This window comes from Girardinichthys multiradiatus, chromosome 23 (genome assembly GCF_021462225.1).
Source record: "Girardinichthys multiradiatus isolate DD_20200921_A chromosome 23, DD_fGirMul_XY1, whole genome shotgun sequence".
In the NCBI taxonomy this organism is placed as follows: Eukaryota; Metazoa; Chordata; class Actinopteri; order Cyprinodontiformes; family Goodeidae; genus Girardinichthys; species Girardinichthys multiradiatus.
Window position 1 is genome coordinate 39,418,749 of NC_061815.1, and position 21,939 is coordinate 39,440,687.

At 37.8% G+C, this 21,939-nt stretch overlaps 2 protein-coding genes across 4 annotated transcripts in view; one reads left to right on the forward strand and one right to left on the reverse strand.

The window, feature by feature from the left end:
- The window catches only part of drp2 (dystrophin related protein 2), a 387,952-nt gene extending 380,254 nt beyond the window's left edge, over positions 1-7,698 (forward strand). The window contains exon 25 of the mRNA XM_047353123.1: positions 209-7,698. Coding sequence (XP_047209079.1) covers positions 209-228 — 20 coding nt within the window. The 3' untranslated portion in view covers positions 229-7,698. The remainder of the gene's footprint in view (positions 1-208) is intronic.
- LOC124860131 (aryl-hydrocarbon-interacting protein-like 1) overlaps positions 1-21,939 on the reverse strand; it is a 30,223-nt gene that overhangs the window by 5,799 nt on the left and 2,485 nt on the right. The window contains exons 4-8 of one of the 3 annotated variants that reach the window (XM_047353126.1): positions 19,907-20,083; positions 18,648-18,789; positions 12,034-12,641; positions 10,461-10,605; positions 3,112-3,226 (exon numbers count right to left, since the gene is read on the reverse strand). In XM_047353126.1, coding sequence (XP_047209082.1) covers positions 3,219-3,226; positions 10,461-10,605; positions 12,034-12,641; positions 18,648-18,789; positions 19,907-20,083 — 1,080 coding nt within the window. In that variant the 3' untranslated portion in view covers positions 3,112-3,218. Of the gene's footprint in view, positions 1-3,111; positions 3,227-4,006; positions 8,643-10,460; positions 10,606-12,033; positions 12,642-18,647; positions 18,790-19,906; positions 20,084-21,939 lie in introns of those variants that run through there. The other 2 variants (XM_047353124.1, XM_047353125.1) reach the window with 2 other exon arrangements.

Below are 21,939 nucleotides of genomic sequence, written 5' to 3' on the forward strand. Positions count from 1 at the left end.
AGGGAGATAAGAGTGACACACAGACTGTTGCAAAGAGAAACGGTTAGCTTCATTGTCACAGACATATAAATCATCCCAGTGCTTTTAAAATACAGTCTGCATGGCGATCCATAGCCATTTTGCATTATAGCCTACTCAGCTGCACATTTTCTTGGTCGATTTTGTTTTTATCCTTCCTGCTCATATTCCTTTTCTTCTTTAATTTCAGGCACCACATCACACATCTAACCCTGTGAGGGGCCTGAAGAAGTAGAATGACAGCCTTCAAATGAGGCTGCAGGTCAGACGACGACACGTCAAATCCTGCAACTGCCGCAGCTGCGACATTGAGAACTAACCCTCGTCCGAAACGCTGTGCACTAAAAGCCTTTCTCATGCAAACTGCCGAAGGCTCTTGTTGATGCCCTTTTTGGCCAGGCTGTGCTTCATAAGTTCAGTGACAGCATGTTAAGGAGCCAAGAGGAATATATTGTTAGCAGAAGGTCAGGGGAAGAAAAACTAAACGTCCAACCAAGACACTGTGCTTACCAGTATTTGTGTAGTCGTTCAGAGGTGTGAAGCTTTATAACAGTTCAGAGCACAAAGTCCAGAAGAAGAACTTGAAAAAATACAAAATTGAATGGGAAAGGAATCACACGTGTTTTTATGTTTGAATGTGTTATCATGGTTTATTTTTCAATTTTAGGTCATTATATCAAGTCTCTGCTGACTGAGAGATGCAAATTGGAGCAGAGAGCCGCCAAAAGAGCGCATTTGTTTTTTTTGTGAGAAATCCATGATTTATTAAAGACTGCCCAAAGTGCCCGCCAGCACAGCAACTCTGTTTGCACACATTGCGTTTCCCTTCTCACTCTGCTTGTCGCTCTCATCGCTTGCCTCTCTTAAGTGAGCCCTTAACATGTATGCTGCTATACAAACACCTCATTCCGATTCCACCTGCATTCTAGTTAAATGCACAAAGAGCTTCTGCATAATCAATAATGTGCTGTTTAAAAACATGCACCCCACACACACTTTCAAAAACTTAGAAATTGATTTATTTTTCATCAAATGATTCATGCAAATGACGTGTTTTGAGCCAATTTTCATTGTTCCTGGAACTCTGCGTTGTTGAGGAAATGTATGCCGATAAGTAGCATGCATGCCTCCTCCCAGGGATCTTATTGTTTTCATGCTGTGTGAAGAGAAATTGGCAGAAGGAGCTCAGGGCTGAAACCCTCCCTCTCTCTGCTAGGCCAATTTCAAAAACAACAGGAATCTATATAAGGCTCAGCACCCTAATGCAGTCCTTCAGCATCATTATCCATAGTAATCTTTTCATCCTATGTAGCTGTGGATTTTGCATTTATTATTCTCCTTTGACAGAACATATTTACACATAGAAAAGTATGTGTGATTGGGAGGACAGACCTCATTATTTACACGCCTTGTAAGGGTATTTATACCCCTTGAATGTTTTCACATTTGGCAACGTTACAACCACAAACAAAACGTGCTTTATTGGGATTTTGTGTGATGGACGAACATGAAATATTGCATAATGATGAAGCAAAAGGATATATAATGTTCAGGCTTTGTTTACAATTAAAAAATAGAAAATTGTCACGTGCGTATGTTATCAGCCCCCTTTAATCCAGTACCCTTAAATAAAATTCACTACAATCGCTTTCAGAGGTTGCCTAACTAGTAAATAGGGTCCACTTGTGTGTAATTTAATATCAGTATAATTACAGCTGTTATATGAATTCCTCAGATATTTGTTTGAAAACATTAGTGAATAAACGGGATCAAAAAGACCAAGGAATGCAGCAGACAAGTCAGGAAGAAAGTGGTGGAGAACTTTGAAGTGTGCTTAGGTTACACAATAATGTCCTAAACTTTCAATGTCTCACTCATCAGTTCATCATTGGAAAATGAAACCAGCATGGCACAACAGCAAACCCACCAAGACATAGTAATCCACCTAAACTGGCAAGCTGGCCAAGGAGAGAATTATTCAGAGAAGCATCCACGAGGCCCATGGTAACTCAGAATGAGCTGCAGAGATCCATAACCCAGGTGGGTGAATCATTTGCAGGACAACTACGAGTCATGTACTTTGTAAATCAGGCCTTAATGGGAGAGACGCAAGAAAAAAGCTATTGACAGAAAGCCTTAAGGAGTCCCACAGTTTTGCTACAAGGCATGTTGGGGACATAGCAAACATGTGAAAGAAGCAACTCTACTCAGATGACACCAAACTGAAATAGTTTTGTCCTACAAAATATTACCAATGGTTCACATCAACCTGAACACACTATCCCCACTGTGCAACATGGTGGTGACAGCATGCTGCTGAGGGGATGCTTTTCTTTAGCAGGGACAATGAGGTTGGTCAGAATTTATGAAAAGATGGATGGAGCTAAACATGGAGCAGTCCTGCAAGAAAACCTAGTAGAGGCTGCAAAAGACTTGATAGAGCAGATTCACCTTCTAGCCGACCTACACACAGCCAGAGCTCCAACTGAATGGTTACATTTAAAGCATATTCATGTGTTAGAATGTCCTTAAGTCCAAAGCTAAATCCAAATAAGAATCTATGAGAAAATAGCCTAAAATTACAGTTCAAAATTGCATCAATCTAAGCTTGAGCTCTTTTACAAAGAAGAATGTACAACAATTTCAGGCTACAGATGACAAAGCAAAAGTCTTGCAGCTGTAATTGCAGAGAAACAAAGGTTTCTCAATGTTTTGAATCGGGGGGTTAATACAAATGCATGCAACACTTTTCAGATTTGTTAATATGTTTATTTTTTTAGTGAAGTGCAATTTTTCCTCCGTTTTACAATGATGCTTTACTTTGTGTTGGCCTTCACATCAAATCTTAATTAAATACAATAGCTGTAATGTGACAAAATGTGAAAAGTTAAAAGGGTGTGAATACTTTTACAAGGCACTGTAAGTTATGGCATGCATTTTCTTGTAAACATTATTAATGCCTTAAGAACAAAACTGAACTGTATGACAGAAGTAAGTTTTTCTAAACTTTTTTCATTTTCAGGAAAGGAGGTTGCATCATATGTTTGTGTCAGTCTTTAGAAAGATGTGTTGCTGATTGAAAGTGATGGAACAAAAGACATGAAGTGAGGATCACAGCATAGTTGAACATTCATTGGTTGAAAGCAGTCAAACAGGTTCGCAAGTGACTCAACCCATGATGCTTGGTGCGCTCGGAGGGACTACAGATCTGAAAGACATAAAAGGAGGGCAGAAAATACTAAAACAAAAAGAATTATTGCATTTATCGCTGGAGGGCTGGTGGAAGAGATCCACTTTGATGTGCCTGTCATTTCTATATGCAGCGCTGGAGTTTACCTGAGAAAATGAAACTCTGGCTCCTTGTGTTGCTGCTAAATTAAACCACTTTATTGTTCCAGAGAAGACAGAGATTTTCGAGTTGAGAAATTCATCCTAACTCTGAAGTAGAAGGTGCTCTGACCTCACAAACATGAGTTTGAAACCTGTCTGCTGCATTCATTACGTTGTCAAACTACAGGCTCACAGCACTCACTTTTGACACCGTCCTCCTCAGCACTTGCTGTCTGTTAGTTTTGATACCGTTGCTAGGGAACTACCCCCAAGGACACAGTACCGCAGGTTTGTGAGATGGATAGATGATGTGCAGTTCATATTAAAAATGCTAATAGCCTTAAGGGAAGCAAGAGAAAGCTCTTTGTTTCCCAAACACCAGCCACCATTTCTCCACCTCCACAAGAGCTTGCTCCCATTTAGCTGCTAAGGGTAGTTGAGTCAAGTCAGCTTCAGATTCCCTTTTTTTTGAGCAGAAACTCAGATTTTGGAGGGGGAAAAGCCATGGCGAGCAGTGTTTACTCAATGTGATTTATCTCTGATTATTTACGCATCTCATTAAACAATGGTTACCCATCACGTACATCGTCTCCATACTCCGGTGAAGATGCACAACAAAAGTAGCAGTAACAAACTGAAAAAGACGAGGAGGCATTCAGAACATGTCAGCTGTTATTTATTTTAATATCATACAATTATGGCAGTTACATAAATACAAGTAATGCATATTTAATGACGTTACATTGCTCGTTAGAGTTTGTTGAGAGTGACTCAGACACAGTGAATCCAGTAACTTCAATAATAATCAGCCTTAATGGCTGATGTATGGGAGAAATCAATCAACGAATTACAAAATACTTTTTTGCTGTGTTCCATTTAGCTTGAAAGTTGGAACTTGGAATCCTGCTTCAGTTGCACATTGGAAAACCCAATTTGCCAATAGGGAGGGGACTCCGGCTTTAGACTGATATCTATTCTGGTTAGACACAGTCTTTGCGACTCAAAAACACAGAAAATATTTAAAAGAGTTTCACTTTTACCCATGCTGGATATATTCTGATTACCGTCATTACAACTCCAAATAAATCAAATCCCTTTACTGGAAATAACAAAACAAAGAGTGATTTGGCTACGTGCTTCTTAACATGCAGCAGAAAGTTTAGTCACTGGCAGGAAATCTGTGCTTTGACATTTCAAGGCTGATAACTATTGAGAGCCAAAAGTGGCACATCTAAATGCATAAATAATTTATTAAATAAACATTGATCTATGTGGTATGGGCAGAAACTTAAGCTATCAGAAACTAAATTTGAAATACTCTGAGACTGAATGTGTATTTGCGTGATTTGAATTGAAATTTCCTGGTTTCAAAATTAATTTCACCAAAGTAAAACAAAATTTTATGGTTTGAAACTAAATTCATTTCCTTAACAAAATTATTTTGTTGTATCAAAAACTCTGTTTGATTACTTTCACTTTCAGTTCTATAATTAAATTTCAGTTCCAAAATTCAGTTTTTTTGTGTCACACATCTGGGCCATGAGTAATCAAACACAGATTCACAAATTCCTGGATGTCATTATTGCAGTGGTCAAATTCTGGGGCTACATCCTTCGAAGGCCATATTTGTAGGCCGATTACGTCATGACGAAGCAATAAAGGCTGCCCAAAGGTTTTTTCCATAGATTGGAAAGATGGGGATGGTGTATTCTTCGTGGCCCACCCTATCCCATGATTCATTGCATGTTGAAGCTGATTGTTTAAATGGAAGTAGCAATGGCGGAGGAGAGAGAAAAGCTGTGACTAAAGTTGGATATACTGTGCTTTCTGTGAAACAAAATGAACTTTTACAATGTTTTCCGCCAAGAAGGTAGCTGTGTAAGCTTAAAATACTGTATTTGCTTGTTTAATGAAGATATCGCTTAATTGCAAAAGTGCTCTGACGTGTTCGGAGATGTCTGCTCCAGACCAAATGGTCGAGGAGCACCAAACCCAGAGAGAATAGCCAAATCCCGGCACATTGTTTTCAAACTCCCACTGAGTTTCCCCAATGGATGGAAGTTAAACAGATATAATTCAGTCTGATGATATCTATTGTTAATGTTCGGTTTATTTATTATTATTATCATGCGCTACAAATAAAATTATTTAAACCTTGTTTAGAAAGTTAATATGTTATTTTTAAAGTTGTTACAAGTTTACAAATAAATTAAATAGCATTTGTTATCAATGTATTATCTTGTATACGTTTCTGCCCCTAGAGATGTTATCATTCAAATAAAATTGGAAATACATACCTTAAATAAATATTTATATTTAAATATTTAAATGTTTTAATAATATAATAATTACCAAAATAACTAACTGTGATCATTATTAAATACATGTATATTCCTTTATTGTTTAAAGCACATTTTTAACTGTTTAGTTATTTATTTTTACTATTAGGTAATCATGAATTACCTCAATTTACTTTGTCTACCTCACAGCTAATAATGCTATAAACTAGGTGATTAGTCTGCAAGTGAGTAGCTGTGCAGGTAACTAATCAGATGTTAGGGTCTCTGCTGATCCATAAGTACAATTTGAATCTTTTATGTTGGACTGTTAAAATATTAAGTAATTAATACTAAAACAATTACATATGATTTTTACATGAATTCATGTGTCAGTTGATGATTTTGGTGTTTATTCATTTAGTGTTGAATTTATTGAATTATTGACATGGCAGTGTAGTAATAGATATTTTCATTCATTTAATGTACTGCAATTTGTTTAAAATTATCACATACCTAGTTATTTAACACATTTTTTTTTATTGCATTGTAGCATTTATGGCCCTTAGCAAGGATTTTTAACATGTTATACATGAAAATAAGAGCTGCATGATATTAGAAAAACAGAGATTTTATTGGTTAATGTTGTGATGATGATTTCAGATAAAATTTTAAATTAAAATTTCACATTTTCCACACTTTTATTTTCTTTTTTCTTCCCCCTGACAATCCCACAACTCTCCTTGCGTTTTAGCATTTAGTGTTATTAAGATCTACAGTGTATCAAGTGTGGCATGAAAGCCAATGATGGTATTCAACTGCATAATTATTGGCAAGCAGAATTGTGGTCCCAGAAATGTTATGATCTACAAAATATTGCTTCGAAGCAGCTCACATAATGATATTGCCAACATTATTGGGATTTGCTATTTCATGCTGCTCTTATGAAAATAGCATCCTGTAGAAGCACGTTCACTAAAAAAACTATTTAATGATGTAAAAACCATCAGAAGAGCATATAAACAGGTTTTTTACTGCAGTGTTATACGTGCAGTAGCCATTTTGGATTTGAAGATATAAATTAATTTGATGTTTTTTTGGAAGTTTGATTTTGATTGGCATTTCAGGTTATTTTTCCTACTAAGAACATGACAATTTCAACTTTCAAGTGCGAATGGAATGCAGCATTATACTTTTTTAACCTCCTGTAGGAGCTAGCTGGACTGCACCGCTAAAGCTAGCATAAACTTACATAAACAAGAACAATAAGTGGAGATTTGGTTTCAGCTATGGTATTTCTTATGTCTTTCTTCCTGTGTACCAATACTACAGATACCTTAACAATGTTTCTCCCCACATCTAGAAAAACACAATGTCCTGCTGCTTGTGTAAAGTTTCTGTTGAGGTCAGTTGTTACATCCTTCGCCTACCATCAGCAAGTCCTCACCTCCCGAGTTAATGATTGAGTCTCACCTGTGATCAGATGAGGTTTCATTTATAATCGTAATCATACTCTTATTATATTTTATTACCTATATTGCCTCCTCAAACATGCACACTAACAGTCCTTGCTCCGTGCTGCATGTTGAAGACTGTGTCTTTGAAGATAAAGGCTCTCCACAGGGGCAAGCCCCCAAAAGAACATTGTGATCACTGGCCAAAAATGCTCACAGGCATCATTGTTGTCCTGCCTTTGCCTGATACCCCCGCCCACCCCGTGTTGCATCTGATCATGTAACAAGAGCTCATGTATTTCATATAACATGTAACAGGATTATATATCACCCAACCTTCATCTTTTTATTTACACATAAAATTATTTATTCATACTGGTGAAATGAGGTTTCTTTGTTTTGTTTAACTCACCACTAGTATACCTCATAAATCGCCTTGAAGTTCATTGTTTAACAGTTTTGATTTCCATTATCATCCAACACTTTCTCCTGTCTACTCTCTGGAGTTTTTAATCTGTATCAGAGGTTTTCTGAGGAGAAGCTTTTTATTGTAATAACAAGTGGGTTACTGGCTGCTTTCTACTCTTTGTGTACAGAAATAAAACTTTGTATTTGGCAAACTGCTTGTCTGTGTGTGCTTTTTTTATGTGATTTGACTGCGGTAAGCCCTTTGAGAATAGAATAAAACAATTTAACTCAGAATGAGGCCAACTACATGCTGTTTATATTGATTTTATTTCTGTGTTTATATTTGGTTTTTAAGTGGTATTTCCTGATTTTGTTTTTCTACCTCCAGCTATATTATAATTGCTGTTTTTAGGGCTATTTATCTCTGTTATTTTACCTACTCTTGTGACTTTTGATTCCATGGTGTCAATTTATTGGTCTGTTCTGACGAAGTCTCCTTTTCCTGTCCCTGACTTTGTTCTGTATGAGTTTGGTGCATCTCCGGATTGGCGTTTGACCTTCTTTTTCCCTTTATCGTGCACTGATCTCCCGCTCACTACATTATCTGAGCTGGTGGATGGAGGGTCACTATCTTTATCTGTTGTGTGGTTCTCTGCTTCAGGAACCTCAACCATTACAGTTTTTTCTTCACCTGACTCCAATTCGCTTGTCCTCCCACATTTTTGCTCTTTATCACAATGCTGTGCTTTGAAATCTGGATTTGTTTCTGTTTCTTTGGCGCCTGCTCCTTCAGCCTCAATAGGGTGGTGATCTCTGGGGCTTTCCTTCTCTTCAACTTCACTGTTTTCAGTCTTTTTATCCGTCTCAGTGTTTTCTTCTGTGATTTTATTAGCAGAGTTAGTATTCTTCTTCCTTACTACACCCTTGTTCATGCCTCCACCAGGACCCCACTTCTCCTTTGTTGTTTCCCAGTAATTTTTGTTCTGACGGGCGTGCAAGATGCGGATGCTTTCCCCCAGCATTTTCAGCTCCTGCTGGACAAAGGGTTTGAACTTTGGATCCAATTTCTCCACCATGGCGAAGTCACTTCGAGCTTCATTGTCATTGCACAGTGCAGCATGTGCCCGCGCCCTCTGGTACACGGCTTTAAAGTTGCCTTTGGAGTAAAAGTAAGAAGGAATAAGTGTAAAATGAAGTACTAAGAACTCCAGATGATGTAGGGGGAAAGAGGAGGTAAACAAGATTGATGCAGAGCCTTATTCATGTGCCTTAAGCTTTTTTTTTTTTTTACAGTTTTAACATTACAACAACAAACTTAAATGTATTCTCTCATAATTTTATGTGATAGAGCAACACAAAGTGGTTTTTTAACAATTCCCGGAAAAGAAGCTTTGAAATATGTGGGAGGCATTTGTATTTAGCCCCCATGAGTCAATAATTTGTAGCACCACCTTTAACAGCAGTCACAGCTGCAAGTCTTTTACTTTTACCCATTCTTTTTTGTGAAATAACTCAAACTGTCAGATTGGATAAAGAGCATCTGTGAATTTCAAGTTTTGCCACAAACTATCAATTTGATTAAGGTTTGAATTTGGCTAACCCTTACACTTTAATCACAACCATTCCATCAAGGCTCTGGCTGGATGTGTAGGGTCTCCGTCCTGCTGACCCTCTCTTCCAGCCTTAAGTTTTTTACAGCCTCTGAAAGGTTTTCTTCTAGTATGGCCGTGTATTTAGCTCCATCCATTTCCCAAGAACTTTGACAAGCTCCCGTGTCTCTACGGAAGCAAAAAAGCATTCCCAGACCATGAGGACGCATAGTGCATTTAGGATAATGTGCAGTTTGTTTTCCACCATACATCATTTTGCATGTTGCTTAAAAAGGTCAGATTTTTGCCTCATCTGATGAGCATCCTTTTTCTATTTGTCTCTTGCATTGCTACTGTCAAACTTGGGCCACACATCAGTCTTTTGCCGGCTTCTCTGGTTAATGCTCTCCTCGTCTGTCAGTTTAGGTGGCCGGGCATGTCTTGGTAGATTTGCTGTTTAGCCATACTTTTTCAATTTTTGGATGAGAAATTGAACAGTGTTCCATGAGATATTTAACATTGTGATATTGTTTTAAAACCTCACCCTGCTTTAAACTTCTTAACTTGTTCCCTGACCTGTCTGCTGTGTTTCTTGGTCTTCATGATGCAGTTTGTTCACTAATGTTCTCAAGGCCTTCACAGAACAGCTGGACTTATATTGAGATTGAATTACACACAGGTGGACTTCTAAAGGCAATTGATTGCATTGGATTTTATTTTATTGTACCAGTGCAAAGGGAACTGAATGCATTTTAATTAGTAAAAATCTTGAACACCACTTTGTGTTGGTCTATCACATAAAATCTCAATAAAACACATCGAAGTTTGTGGTTGTAAGTTCACAAAATGAGAAAAAGTTCAAAATGCATGAACACTGTTGCATGGAATTGTAAATAAGCAGGAATGAAACTTGAAACCAGCGGAAAAACATTTTCTGAGAGAGTCTGAAGCATCTAAATTGAACAGAAGAGGTGAGACAGCTGACAGGAAAATGTCTGAGGAATGCTGGAGAGGAAGAAATAATTGCTGGGAAAAAGCAAACATAAAAACAGCAATTTCACATCAGCCTCAAATATAAATAATTAATCGCAAAGAAAACAAAAATAGAATTCATTTTTGACTCCGATGTCCATGGATGGGTGTCGGGGGAACAAAGACAGACACTGAATTGCGGTTGTGTCTAGTTTTGTGTTTTCTTGGTAAACAAAGAGATAAAGGATTTTTACAGAGTGAAGACAGGGCCAGAGGTAAGACCTTTATACGTTTAAGTTCACAAAAGACAAAGAAACCACTCTTCCTATTTCTTTATCAAGTAAGATTTTTTGTTTTCAGCTTCCTGCCAAGTGTATAAACTCTCTTTCATTTTTCACACCAACAAATCCTACCTTTATGGCTCTTCAGCAGCCTGCCGTTTAGCTCCACCACCGCCTGGTATTGTTTTAGCTCCAGCATGCACTGGCTGAGGTTGAGACTGAGAGGGAGACGCACCTTCTCCAGCGACTCCCAGTCCTCGCCGTGTTGATCCACCTGCTGATAAAACACAGTGGACAGGGGGAGGTGATATATGGAAAAGGAAATTTTGAAAAGATTAAACCCAAACAAAAGTGCGTGAACAAACACATAAAAGGCAAGGAGGAAATGATAAAGAAGATAATATGTCGAAGATGACTCAAAAGGATTGCAAAGTAAAGGAAAAATAAAGATGGGACCGTTGGGGCTTTGTGATGGTATAAGGGGGAGCTCAGCAGTGAGGTGGGGTGCAGTAAAACGTTTCTGAAGAAACGACAAGAGCTTGAGAGCTGTGACACTGACATCTCTGGATATCTGTTATTTTTAGCACACTTTCTCTGCTCTTCAGCTTCCAAGTAAACAACCACTGCTCTTCAATAATAAAAAAAGAGCAGATCATCAAAGGTGATTAAAAGCTACAAGCCTGTCCAAACCACTTTTTTTGCTGATTTTGTTCTTGACATCAAATCAATTTAAATGGTGGTGGTTAAGATGGTTAAAACTAAACCTGGTAGTTGCACTGCCTTGCAAAAGTATTCACGTCTGTTGAACCTTTTCACATTTTGTAATATCATTTGCGACATTACAACCACAAACTTCAGTGCATTGTATTATGTGATGGACCGACACAAAGTACTGTATAACTGAAATGAAATGAAATGAAATGATGATGTATTCAGCCCCCTTTACTCTGGTAGAATGAACCATCAATCCATCATCTGTAAATAGCAGCAATAGTCACATGGTAAATCTAGAGGATTGCAGATTCACAGCTCAGGTTGGAGAATTTGTTACAGGGCAAGTATTAGTTGTGTACCCATGGACATTTTGGGCAAAGTGTTTGGAGCGAAAACCCTGAGGGGATCCCCAATATGAAACATGGTGTTGGCAGTATTACGCTATGGGATGCGTTTCTTCAACAGGAAACAAAGAAAATGCTCAGAGTTGGAAGAATGAAATACAGAGCAATCTGGGAGGAAAACCTGTTAGATTCTGCAAAGGAAGCAAAAAGGTAGAGCGTCACCTTCCTGCAGGACAGTATCACTAAACAAGCATCCAGAGCTACAATGGTTTAGATCAAAGCATATCCATGTCATAGAATGGCCCAGTCAAGTCCAGATCTGAACCTAATTGACAGTCAGTGCCAATATGTAACAACATCAGATCTGATGCTCCCCATCCAACTACAGTTGCATTTAAAGGCGATTTAACAAAGTATTCATACTTTTCAGATTTTTATTTGTAAAAACATTTGAAAACAATATATTCTTTTTCTTCCACTTCACAATTATGCACTACTTAATGTGAATCTTTCACATCAACTCCCTAAAAATTACAATGAAGTTTGTGGTTACATGGTGACAAAAAGTGAGAAAGTTCAGGATGTGGGCATACGTTTAAAAATTAATTCTAGAAAAGTATTTTTTTGACTTTCATTGTATTACATACCTTGTTTTGTAAGAAGTCCACATATACCAAAGCCTCCTTGAACTTGGCAGAAGCTTCTTGAAAACGTTGTTCTTTGATGAGAAAGTTTCCTTCGTTCTGCAGCAACATGACCAGTCGCAACATCTGTTGCCAGTCCTTCCCCTCTATTTTATCACAAGCATAGACTTCGAATACAGAGCTGTTTTCTTCCTCCTTGCATCCGTCAGATGATGTAACCTTTTCTTCTCCAGATTCTTCTTTTTCAACACATTTGATCTCAACTGAACCATTTTTCTCTCCTGCTTTAGTTGCTGTTGTGCTGCTTTCAAGGTCATCGTCGCTTTGTTTCTTTTCTCTTTCTTTATCTCGCTTCTTCTTCTCTTCATTATGTATCTCTTCCTCCTCTTCTTTACTGTTACCCTCCATATTCTCCAGCATGTTCCAGTATTGCTCCTTCTCCTCGGAGTACTTCACCTTCATGCGCTCTGACAGAGCCTTCAGCTCTCGGCGAACAAGCGCGGCCAGAGTGATGTCCAATTCGGCCACCATGTTGAAGTCTCTACGCGCCTCTTTTTCATTCCAAACAGCAGCGTGAGCCTTGGCCCGCTTGTAGTAGCCTTTCACACAGTCTGAGAAGCAGAAATTGTAGCAAATACATGAACATCATGGCACAATTGTTTAAAATAAGTCATGTTTAAGTAAAGATCGGCTCTGTAGATGCTGAGGTTGCAATTTGGCAAACAGCTACGTCAGCTTATATCTCTAAAATGTCAAAATTTGGATTTGCATGCATCTGAAATGAGGTGTTAATGTGCATTGTCGTTCAGGTAAAATAGTTTTAACAGGAGAGGCCAACAGTGCTTTGACCCGTATCATCTGACAGATGATTCTAGCTAGATCTAATCTGCTCTGACAGCTCTAACCATGTGCCTGATGGATAACACTCAAATACCTTTTAAATCCAACTGAAGACCTGGAAAACAGTCATTTAAGTAATTGTTATGGAATGAAAATGATCAAAACAAGACTGATACAGTGTCTTGAAAAAGTATTATCACCCTCTGATCTTTTCCACCTTTTGTCACATTACCCCTGCAAACTTTACTGTATTTTATTGAGATTTTTATGGCAAAGACTAATTCAAACCAACAAGCAATTTAAATAACTTTTTTTCTAATACAGTGTGAGAAGCTTGGTGTACATTTACATACAGTTTCCATGTGCCAATAGTCTGTACAACCACTTTAATCTACCGTTACAACTGCAAGTGTTTTTCGACTACTAGTTTTGCCCATCTACTGGAATTTTTCTCCATTCTTATATTTAAAATGGCTGAAATTTAGCCAGATTGGATCGATAGCTTAAGTGAAAAGCAACTAAGTTAAGGTTTTGCCATTGATTTTTAAGTGGATTTATATATGGACTTCGACTGGGCCATTTTAACACATAAATACCCTTTGATTGGAAGCATACCACTCTGGCTGCATGTTTAGGGCCGTTATCTAGGAATCTGAACCTCGCCAAAAACTCAAGTCTTTTTCAAACAGATTTCGTTATGTTTCACAATAAATCCTGATTTAATAACCTGAAGTCTGTAGTTGTAACAGGAAAAAACGGGAAAATGTTAAAGAGGTTTGAACAACTTTAAAGCAAAGTTTGCAATACAATACCACAGAAAAGTCAGAGCTATCATGGCCCAAACCTTGCGCTGGGACAGAGAAAAAAAACAATTTATTGGGGAACTGCAAGCGGACTGGAGGAGACAAACAACCAATTAAAATGTTGGGAGTGCCATATTTAAAACTCCTGAGTAATATTTTAATTCTGTTTAACTCAAGAGAACAATAAAGTTCTGTATTAATAAAAAATAAAAGCGGTACAAGATGATGTACTGTGTAAGAGTGCAGTGTAATGAACACATCAAAGTTGTTATTTTTCAGCTGAATTTTAAAGCACAGTTTCTGACTCCAGGTGTTTTAAAATTTAATTTATAAATCCTCCTCAGAACATCACCCCAGTGTGCAGCACTGTTATAGGTACAACCAGGGATCAGAAATGCCGCTGGCATTAAGAGTGTTCAAAAACTGCAATTTTAATTTAAATCAGTATTTATAAAATAGATATGTGAGACTAAGACATCGATTTGCAGAAATAAGAAAATAATGAAAAAACTTGCTGTGTAATCATATAAATAACAGGGAGGATTCAACATTTACAACGAGAGATATTTGAAGTACCGTCATGATGTGTTAGTGCTTTGGTTGCAGAAAACCAAGTCTTCTTGTCTGTTTTATACAGCACCAGTTAAACACTCCAAAGGAACATGTTTTTAGGTTTTCGGATTTAAACATTTTAAACTTTCACCCTTTGTTAATTAAACTAAGATAACAAGAAGTTTTTAACTTATATTTATCATGCATTAAAACGGTGACATTCTTTAAACCTGTCAGTTAAACATACTAGCTTCCAAGATGTGTGTGCAAAGAAACATTGTGTTCTCCCACTGCAGTGCCTCTGCCTTCAGGCTACTCACTGATGCTTTTCTGTTCCTCAGCATTTAATTTCTGCCTATGCAAAAATGTTATTCAGCCAACAGTTAAACAGATTTCACTGTCGCCTCAGGCAACAGCAGAAACACTGCAGCGGGCCCGGCGTTTCCACAGAACTGCTGCACTGAGGGGATGAAACAGAAGAAGAGCGGCTGACTTAAAATTCGGCAGATAGCACGACACTGATGACAGGTGAGACAACAGCACAGCAGCGACATAGAGGAAGATGAGAAGGTGATGAAAGTCTGTAAAGAAGTGAAAAAAAGTTAAAATGAGCTAGAAAAAGAGTGGGAGGGTGAAAATGTGGGTTATGATATTGCAAAAATAAGATTTAAACTGGCAGACGTGGAGGAAGGTTCTCTGGTCACATGAGACCAAAGGCAGCCTAAGAACATTATCCTTTCACAGAAACATGGTGGTGGCAGCATTATAGCTGTGGGGAGGCTTTTCTTCAGCAGGGACAGGGATGCTGGTCAGAGTCAATGAGGGGGTGGATGGAAATACCTTCCATTCACATCAAAATTTACAACAATCCTGTATTTAGTGGCTGAAAAAGACCAGAGACTGGAGCAAAGGTCCATATATTTAAGAGCAACATCTCTAAACAGAGCAACCGAGCACAGATAGGAGAACAAGAGCCTCACATTGAAGGTAAGACTTAATAAAATAACTCACAAATGTGGAAAAGGCACGAGAACCTGAGAAGTTCTGAACAGGCTGAACAAACAGAGAACAGACAAAACAAGAAGAAGACATGAACAGGCAAGGCAAGTAATGGAAGGATCTGGCGAAGAATGAGGGATTCAAAGTGCTGGGGCAGTAATCCGTGACATGAGAACCAGGTTAGTCTTATCAACAGAAAACAGCAAAGCTTGGTGCAACTGAGGAATGAATGTGTCCAGAATGAATACAGAGAGATCTTGGAGAACTTAACGAACATACAGTAGGTGAGAACAAAGGAAGAAGAAAGATGTCGAAGGTACGAGAAAACCAAATCGCACAAAATAATTGAAAACACTAGGAAAATCTACAGAATAAACTATAGAATAAATCAGGTGTAGAAAAGAGACAAACAAAGTCCCAGATCATTAAACAATCACCGATAAAATGGGTTGGTTTAGATCAAAGAATTTTCATATGTTGGAATGGCATAGTCAAAGCTCAGACCCAAGGGAAACTGAGAATTTGTGGCATGACTTAAAAGCGGATGTTCACAGATACTCTTCAGTCAATGTCATTGAGCTTGAACTATAGTGCATCAAAGAGTGGGCAACAAATTCAGAATTTGGGTGTTTAAAGCTGATAGAGACAAAGCACTTGTACTGGCACAGAGAAATAGTTCTACAAAGTTCTGACTTATGGGGCTGAAAATGAACGTTACTCTTTTCAGTTTATTTATTTGAAAAAGAACAACGTATCCTTTTCCCTAAACTACTTTATGCACTTATTTGAGTTGGCTGATCTATAAAATCCAACAAAATGAGTAAGTTAAGATAATAAGAAGTTAAAATAAGAAGTTGGTGGCTGTGGTACGGGAAAGTGTGAAAAAGTCCAACTGGTCTGAATACATCCCTTTAAGATCATTCATTGATCCATTTCTGCACTTCTTCTGAACATTATTGGCTTACCCTCAAGTTCATTTAACCTCGTAATTTCATTCACACTAAAATAATACTCCATGCAGTAAAGGTGGAGGACAGCCAAGGTGCATATAAATAAACATAGAATACTGTAATACTGAAAATCCAGGCTGTAGAATCCAGGCTGTCTCAGTGCATTCTGTCACAGGGTGAGGGGAAAACTCATGAGGCTCTGAAGTGGCAGTTGTGCTAACTTGCAAAGCTCCTCTAGGCTTATATGACTAGTTATGAGTGTGACAGTACGATTCCCAGGGCTGCTACAGCTGTAAAACCTGCGGTAATTTCAACCTCATGTCCTCCTACGCACTTTCACACAACTTAAACCTGCAAAATCTAGTTGCTCCTCGTGGAAAGTCAGAAAATGCAACATTTTAAATTTTTTGTTGAAACAGCTTAGCTTAGGTCTGGGCTGGCTCTTTCTAAATTGGGCCCGAGTCCTTGATATTAATGGCAATCATTTTCCAGGAAATCATGCAAGGGCCTGGATTTACATTTTACGGATCTGATTGTTTATTATTAGAACAACTATTAAGAACCTGTAAATCATTCATTATGAATACATCACTTTAACTTTTCATAGCTCTACTTATAATGCACATTATTTGTACAGGTGCAATCTGCAGGTGCCATTTTTGATGCCTTGGAGTTATCGTAAATTCCAGTTTTAATTGAACGAGTTCAAATCAGACAGCTTTATAAATAATAGATATCATATTGTCTGTAAAACAAGGTGGAATAGGTATGGGTAGATGATTTTAAGCCCTTGTTGTATTTTTTGCTTAAAAAATATTCACACCGCATAACCTTGTTTGCATTTTGTCACATTAAAACATAGATAACACTAAAAGAGGAAAGTCTAAAACATAAACACATGCTGGGGTAGAATGTGGCACTGTGGGAGTGGGCGACTCATTTATGGAGGCTATTATTCCTCAATGCAGCCGCTGGGGGTTTCCTCCGTTCACTCTCTGCCTGATTACTGTCAGTGCAATGCCAGAAACTATCTTTAAAAAATGTATACCCCAATATAAATATAAGAACATACTACAAGCTTTGAATTTAAAGGGGGTGCACACTTATCTATGCCTTAACTGTGTTCTAAAACTAACAGGATTCGTGTTTTCACCAATTCTTTCATCCAGCCCAGATTTTCTGCACCAGAGAACCCGTAATGACCCTGATACTGGTTCCTAGATTGACTTCTCTTGGACCATGATTAGCAGGTGCAAGCCACTAGATGCTACAGTCAAGGCATTATTCTTTAATTCATTACAACCAATGCTGACCTGCTAATCACAGCTCAGTCACTGTCAAAGGCACAAAGAATGCCAAGCATGATGAGTCTTAGCGTTTACAATAACTGACAGTTCACTTGCTGCATAACATTTCCCACATCTGAACAAGTGTCACTGTATTATGATAATCAATTATGGCAAGCATGATTACATTAGTGGAGTGACATTTGCAGTCATAATTACCATTAAAACATTAATAATATTTCCTCCTTTTATTTAAAATGCTTTGCATTTTTATTATTTCTACATACATTATGCCTCATGGATTTGAGAATTATATATTTTTGTGACCTTTTGGTAACAATGAATATTTTAATGATACATTAATTTATAATTACATAATTAAGGTGAAAGAATTTGCCAATGCCATTCCTATGATTAGACATTATTTTCAGATTTTTTGCACTGTAGAGCTTCATCAAACAAAATGCCTATATGCAAAAGAGGGAAGTGTGCAGAAATGTTGTTATTGTATTTAAGCTTATAAATATGCAGTTGAAATGGTTTGTAAACCTGGGTAACATGCAGACAATATATTCCTGGTGAAGGTCATTGCTTCATTGCTAGAAAATAATGTCATGACATAATATTGAGTGAATATACTTTGAAATTTCAAAATCCATGCAATTCAGTAACAGAAAATGCATTTCAGTCATAACAATAAAGGAAACACTTCATTACGTTTGACATTTTACGGCTAATAAACTTTAAGACAGGACTTAAACTCTGTTTGAATTAAGTGTGAACAGAAACGACATTAAAACACAATACAAAGGCTGATAAAAGATTGTGTTTTCTTGGTTTTGGGCACATCGATAGCCTTGAGCTTAGAGGATTGCGAACATATGGTGAGTTTTGCTGGTTCACATCTCTGGAGTGAATAATAACCTCACACTGTTAAACCACCTCAATGCACAAGATTAACCGTGGCACCTCTGATGCAGCTGCTAACCTCGGAGGTATGATAGAGCGACGCAGCTGTGAGAGTGTGAAGCTTGGTGACACGAGGGAAAAAATCAAAGACAAAAGAAAGGACAAAGCACGCTATGTCATTTTCTCCTGGAAGAGATAAATTAAATACGCATTTCAAAACATAACAAGTATGCGACATGAACCTTACAGCAATGTTTCCTCCTAGACTTTGTCGTTACCTTTGTGTTTCTCCAGCAGCTCATTTGTGTGCTCTATAACTTCGTAGTACTCCTCTAGCTCCAGCATACACTGGCAGTAGTTCAGCTCCAGGGGGACAATCATTCGCCCCAAGTTAATGTAGTCTACATCACCCGGCATCTCCTAGGACATGCGGAGACGGGAGAAAGAAAAAAAGACATGACTATGGTGCTGCTGTCACTCTGCAGCTCCTCATAAACTTTCATAATTTACATGAACTTTAAGGTTTTGATGTCTTTCTCACTGATTCAAACAACAAAGAGATTTGGGACAGTGACTACAACTAAAGCATCTCTTAATACGTTTTATACTTTATAAAGACTGTGTGAACACCCGTATTAAATGTGTGAATACACTTAAAGTGGCTATATTTTATCAAACATCATAAACACTAAGGGTTCTCCTAAGAAATATCGCATATAGTTCCAGATAGTGTAGTTTTTCAAGAGGGTTAATGTCAGGGCCACTCCAGAAGCTTAATGTTTGTCTCCTTTTTCCATTCAGAGCTAGTTTTCATTTATGTTTGAGATCGTTGTCCTGCTCCAAAGCCCAATTGTGCCCAGGTTTTAACCCTCTGGCTTAATCTGCACACCTTATTTAACAGTAAATTGGTTGCAGTTTAGGAATAACCCAGAACCATTAACTAATATCATAAACTGGAAACTGCAGGAACACCAGTGTCACTTTCCCCAAACAGAGCAAGTTTCACATCAACAACACCAACCAAGAAAAAAGCCCCTATTCCAAAACTGACACCTTCAAGGTTGACTAAAATCTATAGCTACCTGCAACACCTTGTGAAGCAAGGTTTTATTGTAGGAAAAGACAAGAATTCAGCTGTTTGTTGAGAATTAGAAGAAGTAGATGGAGTCAGGGTGAGGCTTTCAAACAAAAAAACACTCTACCAACTGTTAAGCATGGTGGTATTCGCATTATTCTGTTGGGCTGATTCACTGCTAGTGGCTGGAATAATGAAGAATGAGAACGAACTACCTCCAACAGATAGACTGTTGAAACCTATAACTTTTATTTGGGAATGCTGAGCTCTTCTAATTTTTTGTTTTGCCAGCTCTCCCACCAACTGTCTTAAAGCAGTCTCAGAGTTAAGTAGATCCAAATTTTAAAACAGGAATCTCCCCCCAGTCACCTAACATTCATGAATCTCTTAAAGCACAGAGAAGACATATACAACTGTGATTTATCCCCATCTATCCTCCTTCTTCCTCCACCCTTAACTCACCCTGGACTGCACTGTTTTTAGCAGCAGAACGGCTTCCTTGTACTTGCTGGCAGCCTCTGTGAATTGTTTCTGCTTCACCAGAACGTTGCCCTGCATGTGGAGAACCGGCACCTTTTGCAGCTTCTCATCCTTCTCCATCATCCATGACTCTCTGTGGTAGGACATGGGGTCTCCTACCTGAAAGAAGTGGGGAAAAGGAGGAGAAAACAGCAGGATAAACATGTAACTGCAGAAAAACTGCAGTTATAAGAAAGGGATTTTGGTTTGGTACTGTCTCATCAGCTTGCTTCATAAAATGCTAATAAAAACAGCGCAAATGAAACTCTGTAAGAGGTGTATCTCTTCTTCTTCAATTCTTCAAAAATAAATTTTCCTCTTGTACAGCAAAATAATACCGTACACAATAAAGTTTAAAGAAAACTGCTTTAAATGGATCTGTTTTCACAGTTTATATAGTGCATTGCAAGGCTTTTCATTACCGAATCATTTTGCAGGTAGAGGTCTATTTTAAAAGAGCATAAAGCCTAAGTTATTTTCCTCATAAACATTTACATTGCAGCTACACAGATACATTTATTTAGGTTACAAGTATAAAGTTTTTCCCCAACAAAAAGACATCAAAAGTACAGAAAATATTGATCATATAAGCATAATAACCTCTATAAGCATCTGAGTCCCTAATATGTTTGAACTTACTTATCTTTATCAATTTGATTGTTTGTTGACAGAAACACACTTTTTGTCTGTGCTGTTCCTGCATTGTATATGTTGTCTATGTTTCTATGATGTTTTTTCACATAGAGAGGAAGGGCATCTGATGGTTCTTTTGCTTTTATTCTACAGATGCCCTGGGGTGCAAACCTTTAAAAACAAACACAAGATAACTTCAAGAAAACATGACTATTAGACAGATGGGTGTTGTTTATTTGGTCCTTTAGCCAATCTGTACTCAGGGGGGGGGGGTTTGCAGAAGGATTGAGGCTGACTGCTCTGCTGATGTCTTCAGAGGAGAAGTGTGAGTGAAGCAGTCGGGGGCTGGGGTGCAGAAACAAGGTGCTTGCCCAGGGTGGCATTCATGCAAGAACTGCTATTGTCTGTGTCTGTACTTCTGTGATTTTTGTCTTTTTGTACGCAAACTTTTCAGGTACAAAAAGCCTTCTGCAAAAGCATTTTTTGTACCGACTATGTATCAACTTGCACCTAACTTGGTTACTTGGACAACCGATGATTTATATATGACATTATTGGATGTCATCTACTCCCAGTCTACTGTAAGGAAATGTGTTTATTTTAATCCCATAAAACATTTCAACCATCATAAAGTCAGCAAAAAGTCAGGTTTGATATAGAGATTTTTTCATATTTCATTTGAGTCAACTGGTTTAAATGAGGATCAGAAGAACAACAGATGAAAACGGTATGCAGCATAAAGCCTTTAGATAAAGATCTACTCTTACATTGCATTTGCATAGGATTTGACCATTTCTAATATTAGTTATCTCCACAATGTCACAAAACATCTAACTTCTATCAGGAACTAACTGATAGGCAGTGGTTGTGTGAGTATAAATGGTTTATTCACAAGGTTCACTGGGTTGGCTTGTGAACTATTTTCATTTTTGTGTTTCATTTTTTTTTTAATGACAATTCTTTCTTTTTTTGCAGCTAACCAGAGATGGTCCAAGGCTTTGTGGGCCCTGAACAACTTTCGATTTGAGGACCTTCCTACTAACAATCAAAACGACTTAGCTAATATTCCCTTGATATCCTTGTCAAGGGAATATTATCACCATTCATCTAACATAAGCATTAGTTTAATTTAGAAATGGAAAGTAATATTCACCCACAACAATCAAATGTGTATTGCATGAACTCCATTCAGTCTGAAAGTAAGCACATTCAAAAATAAGAAGCATTATGATTGTAGCTCAAGGAAAGGTGAAGCACAGGTATAGCTAGACTACTTCTAAAATGTTAACTTATACCACAACAAAGTATTTTACCTGAAAAAAAAACTTTTTAATCTGATTACA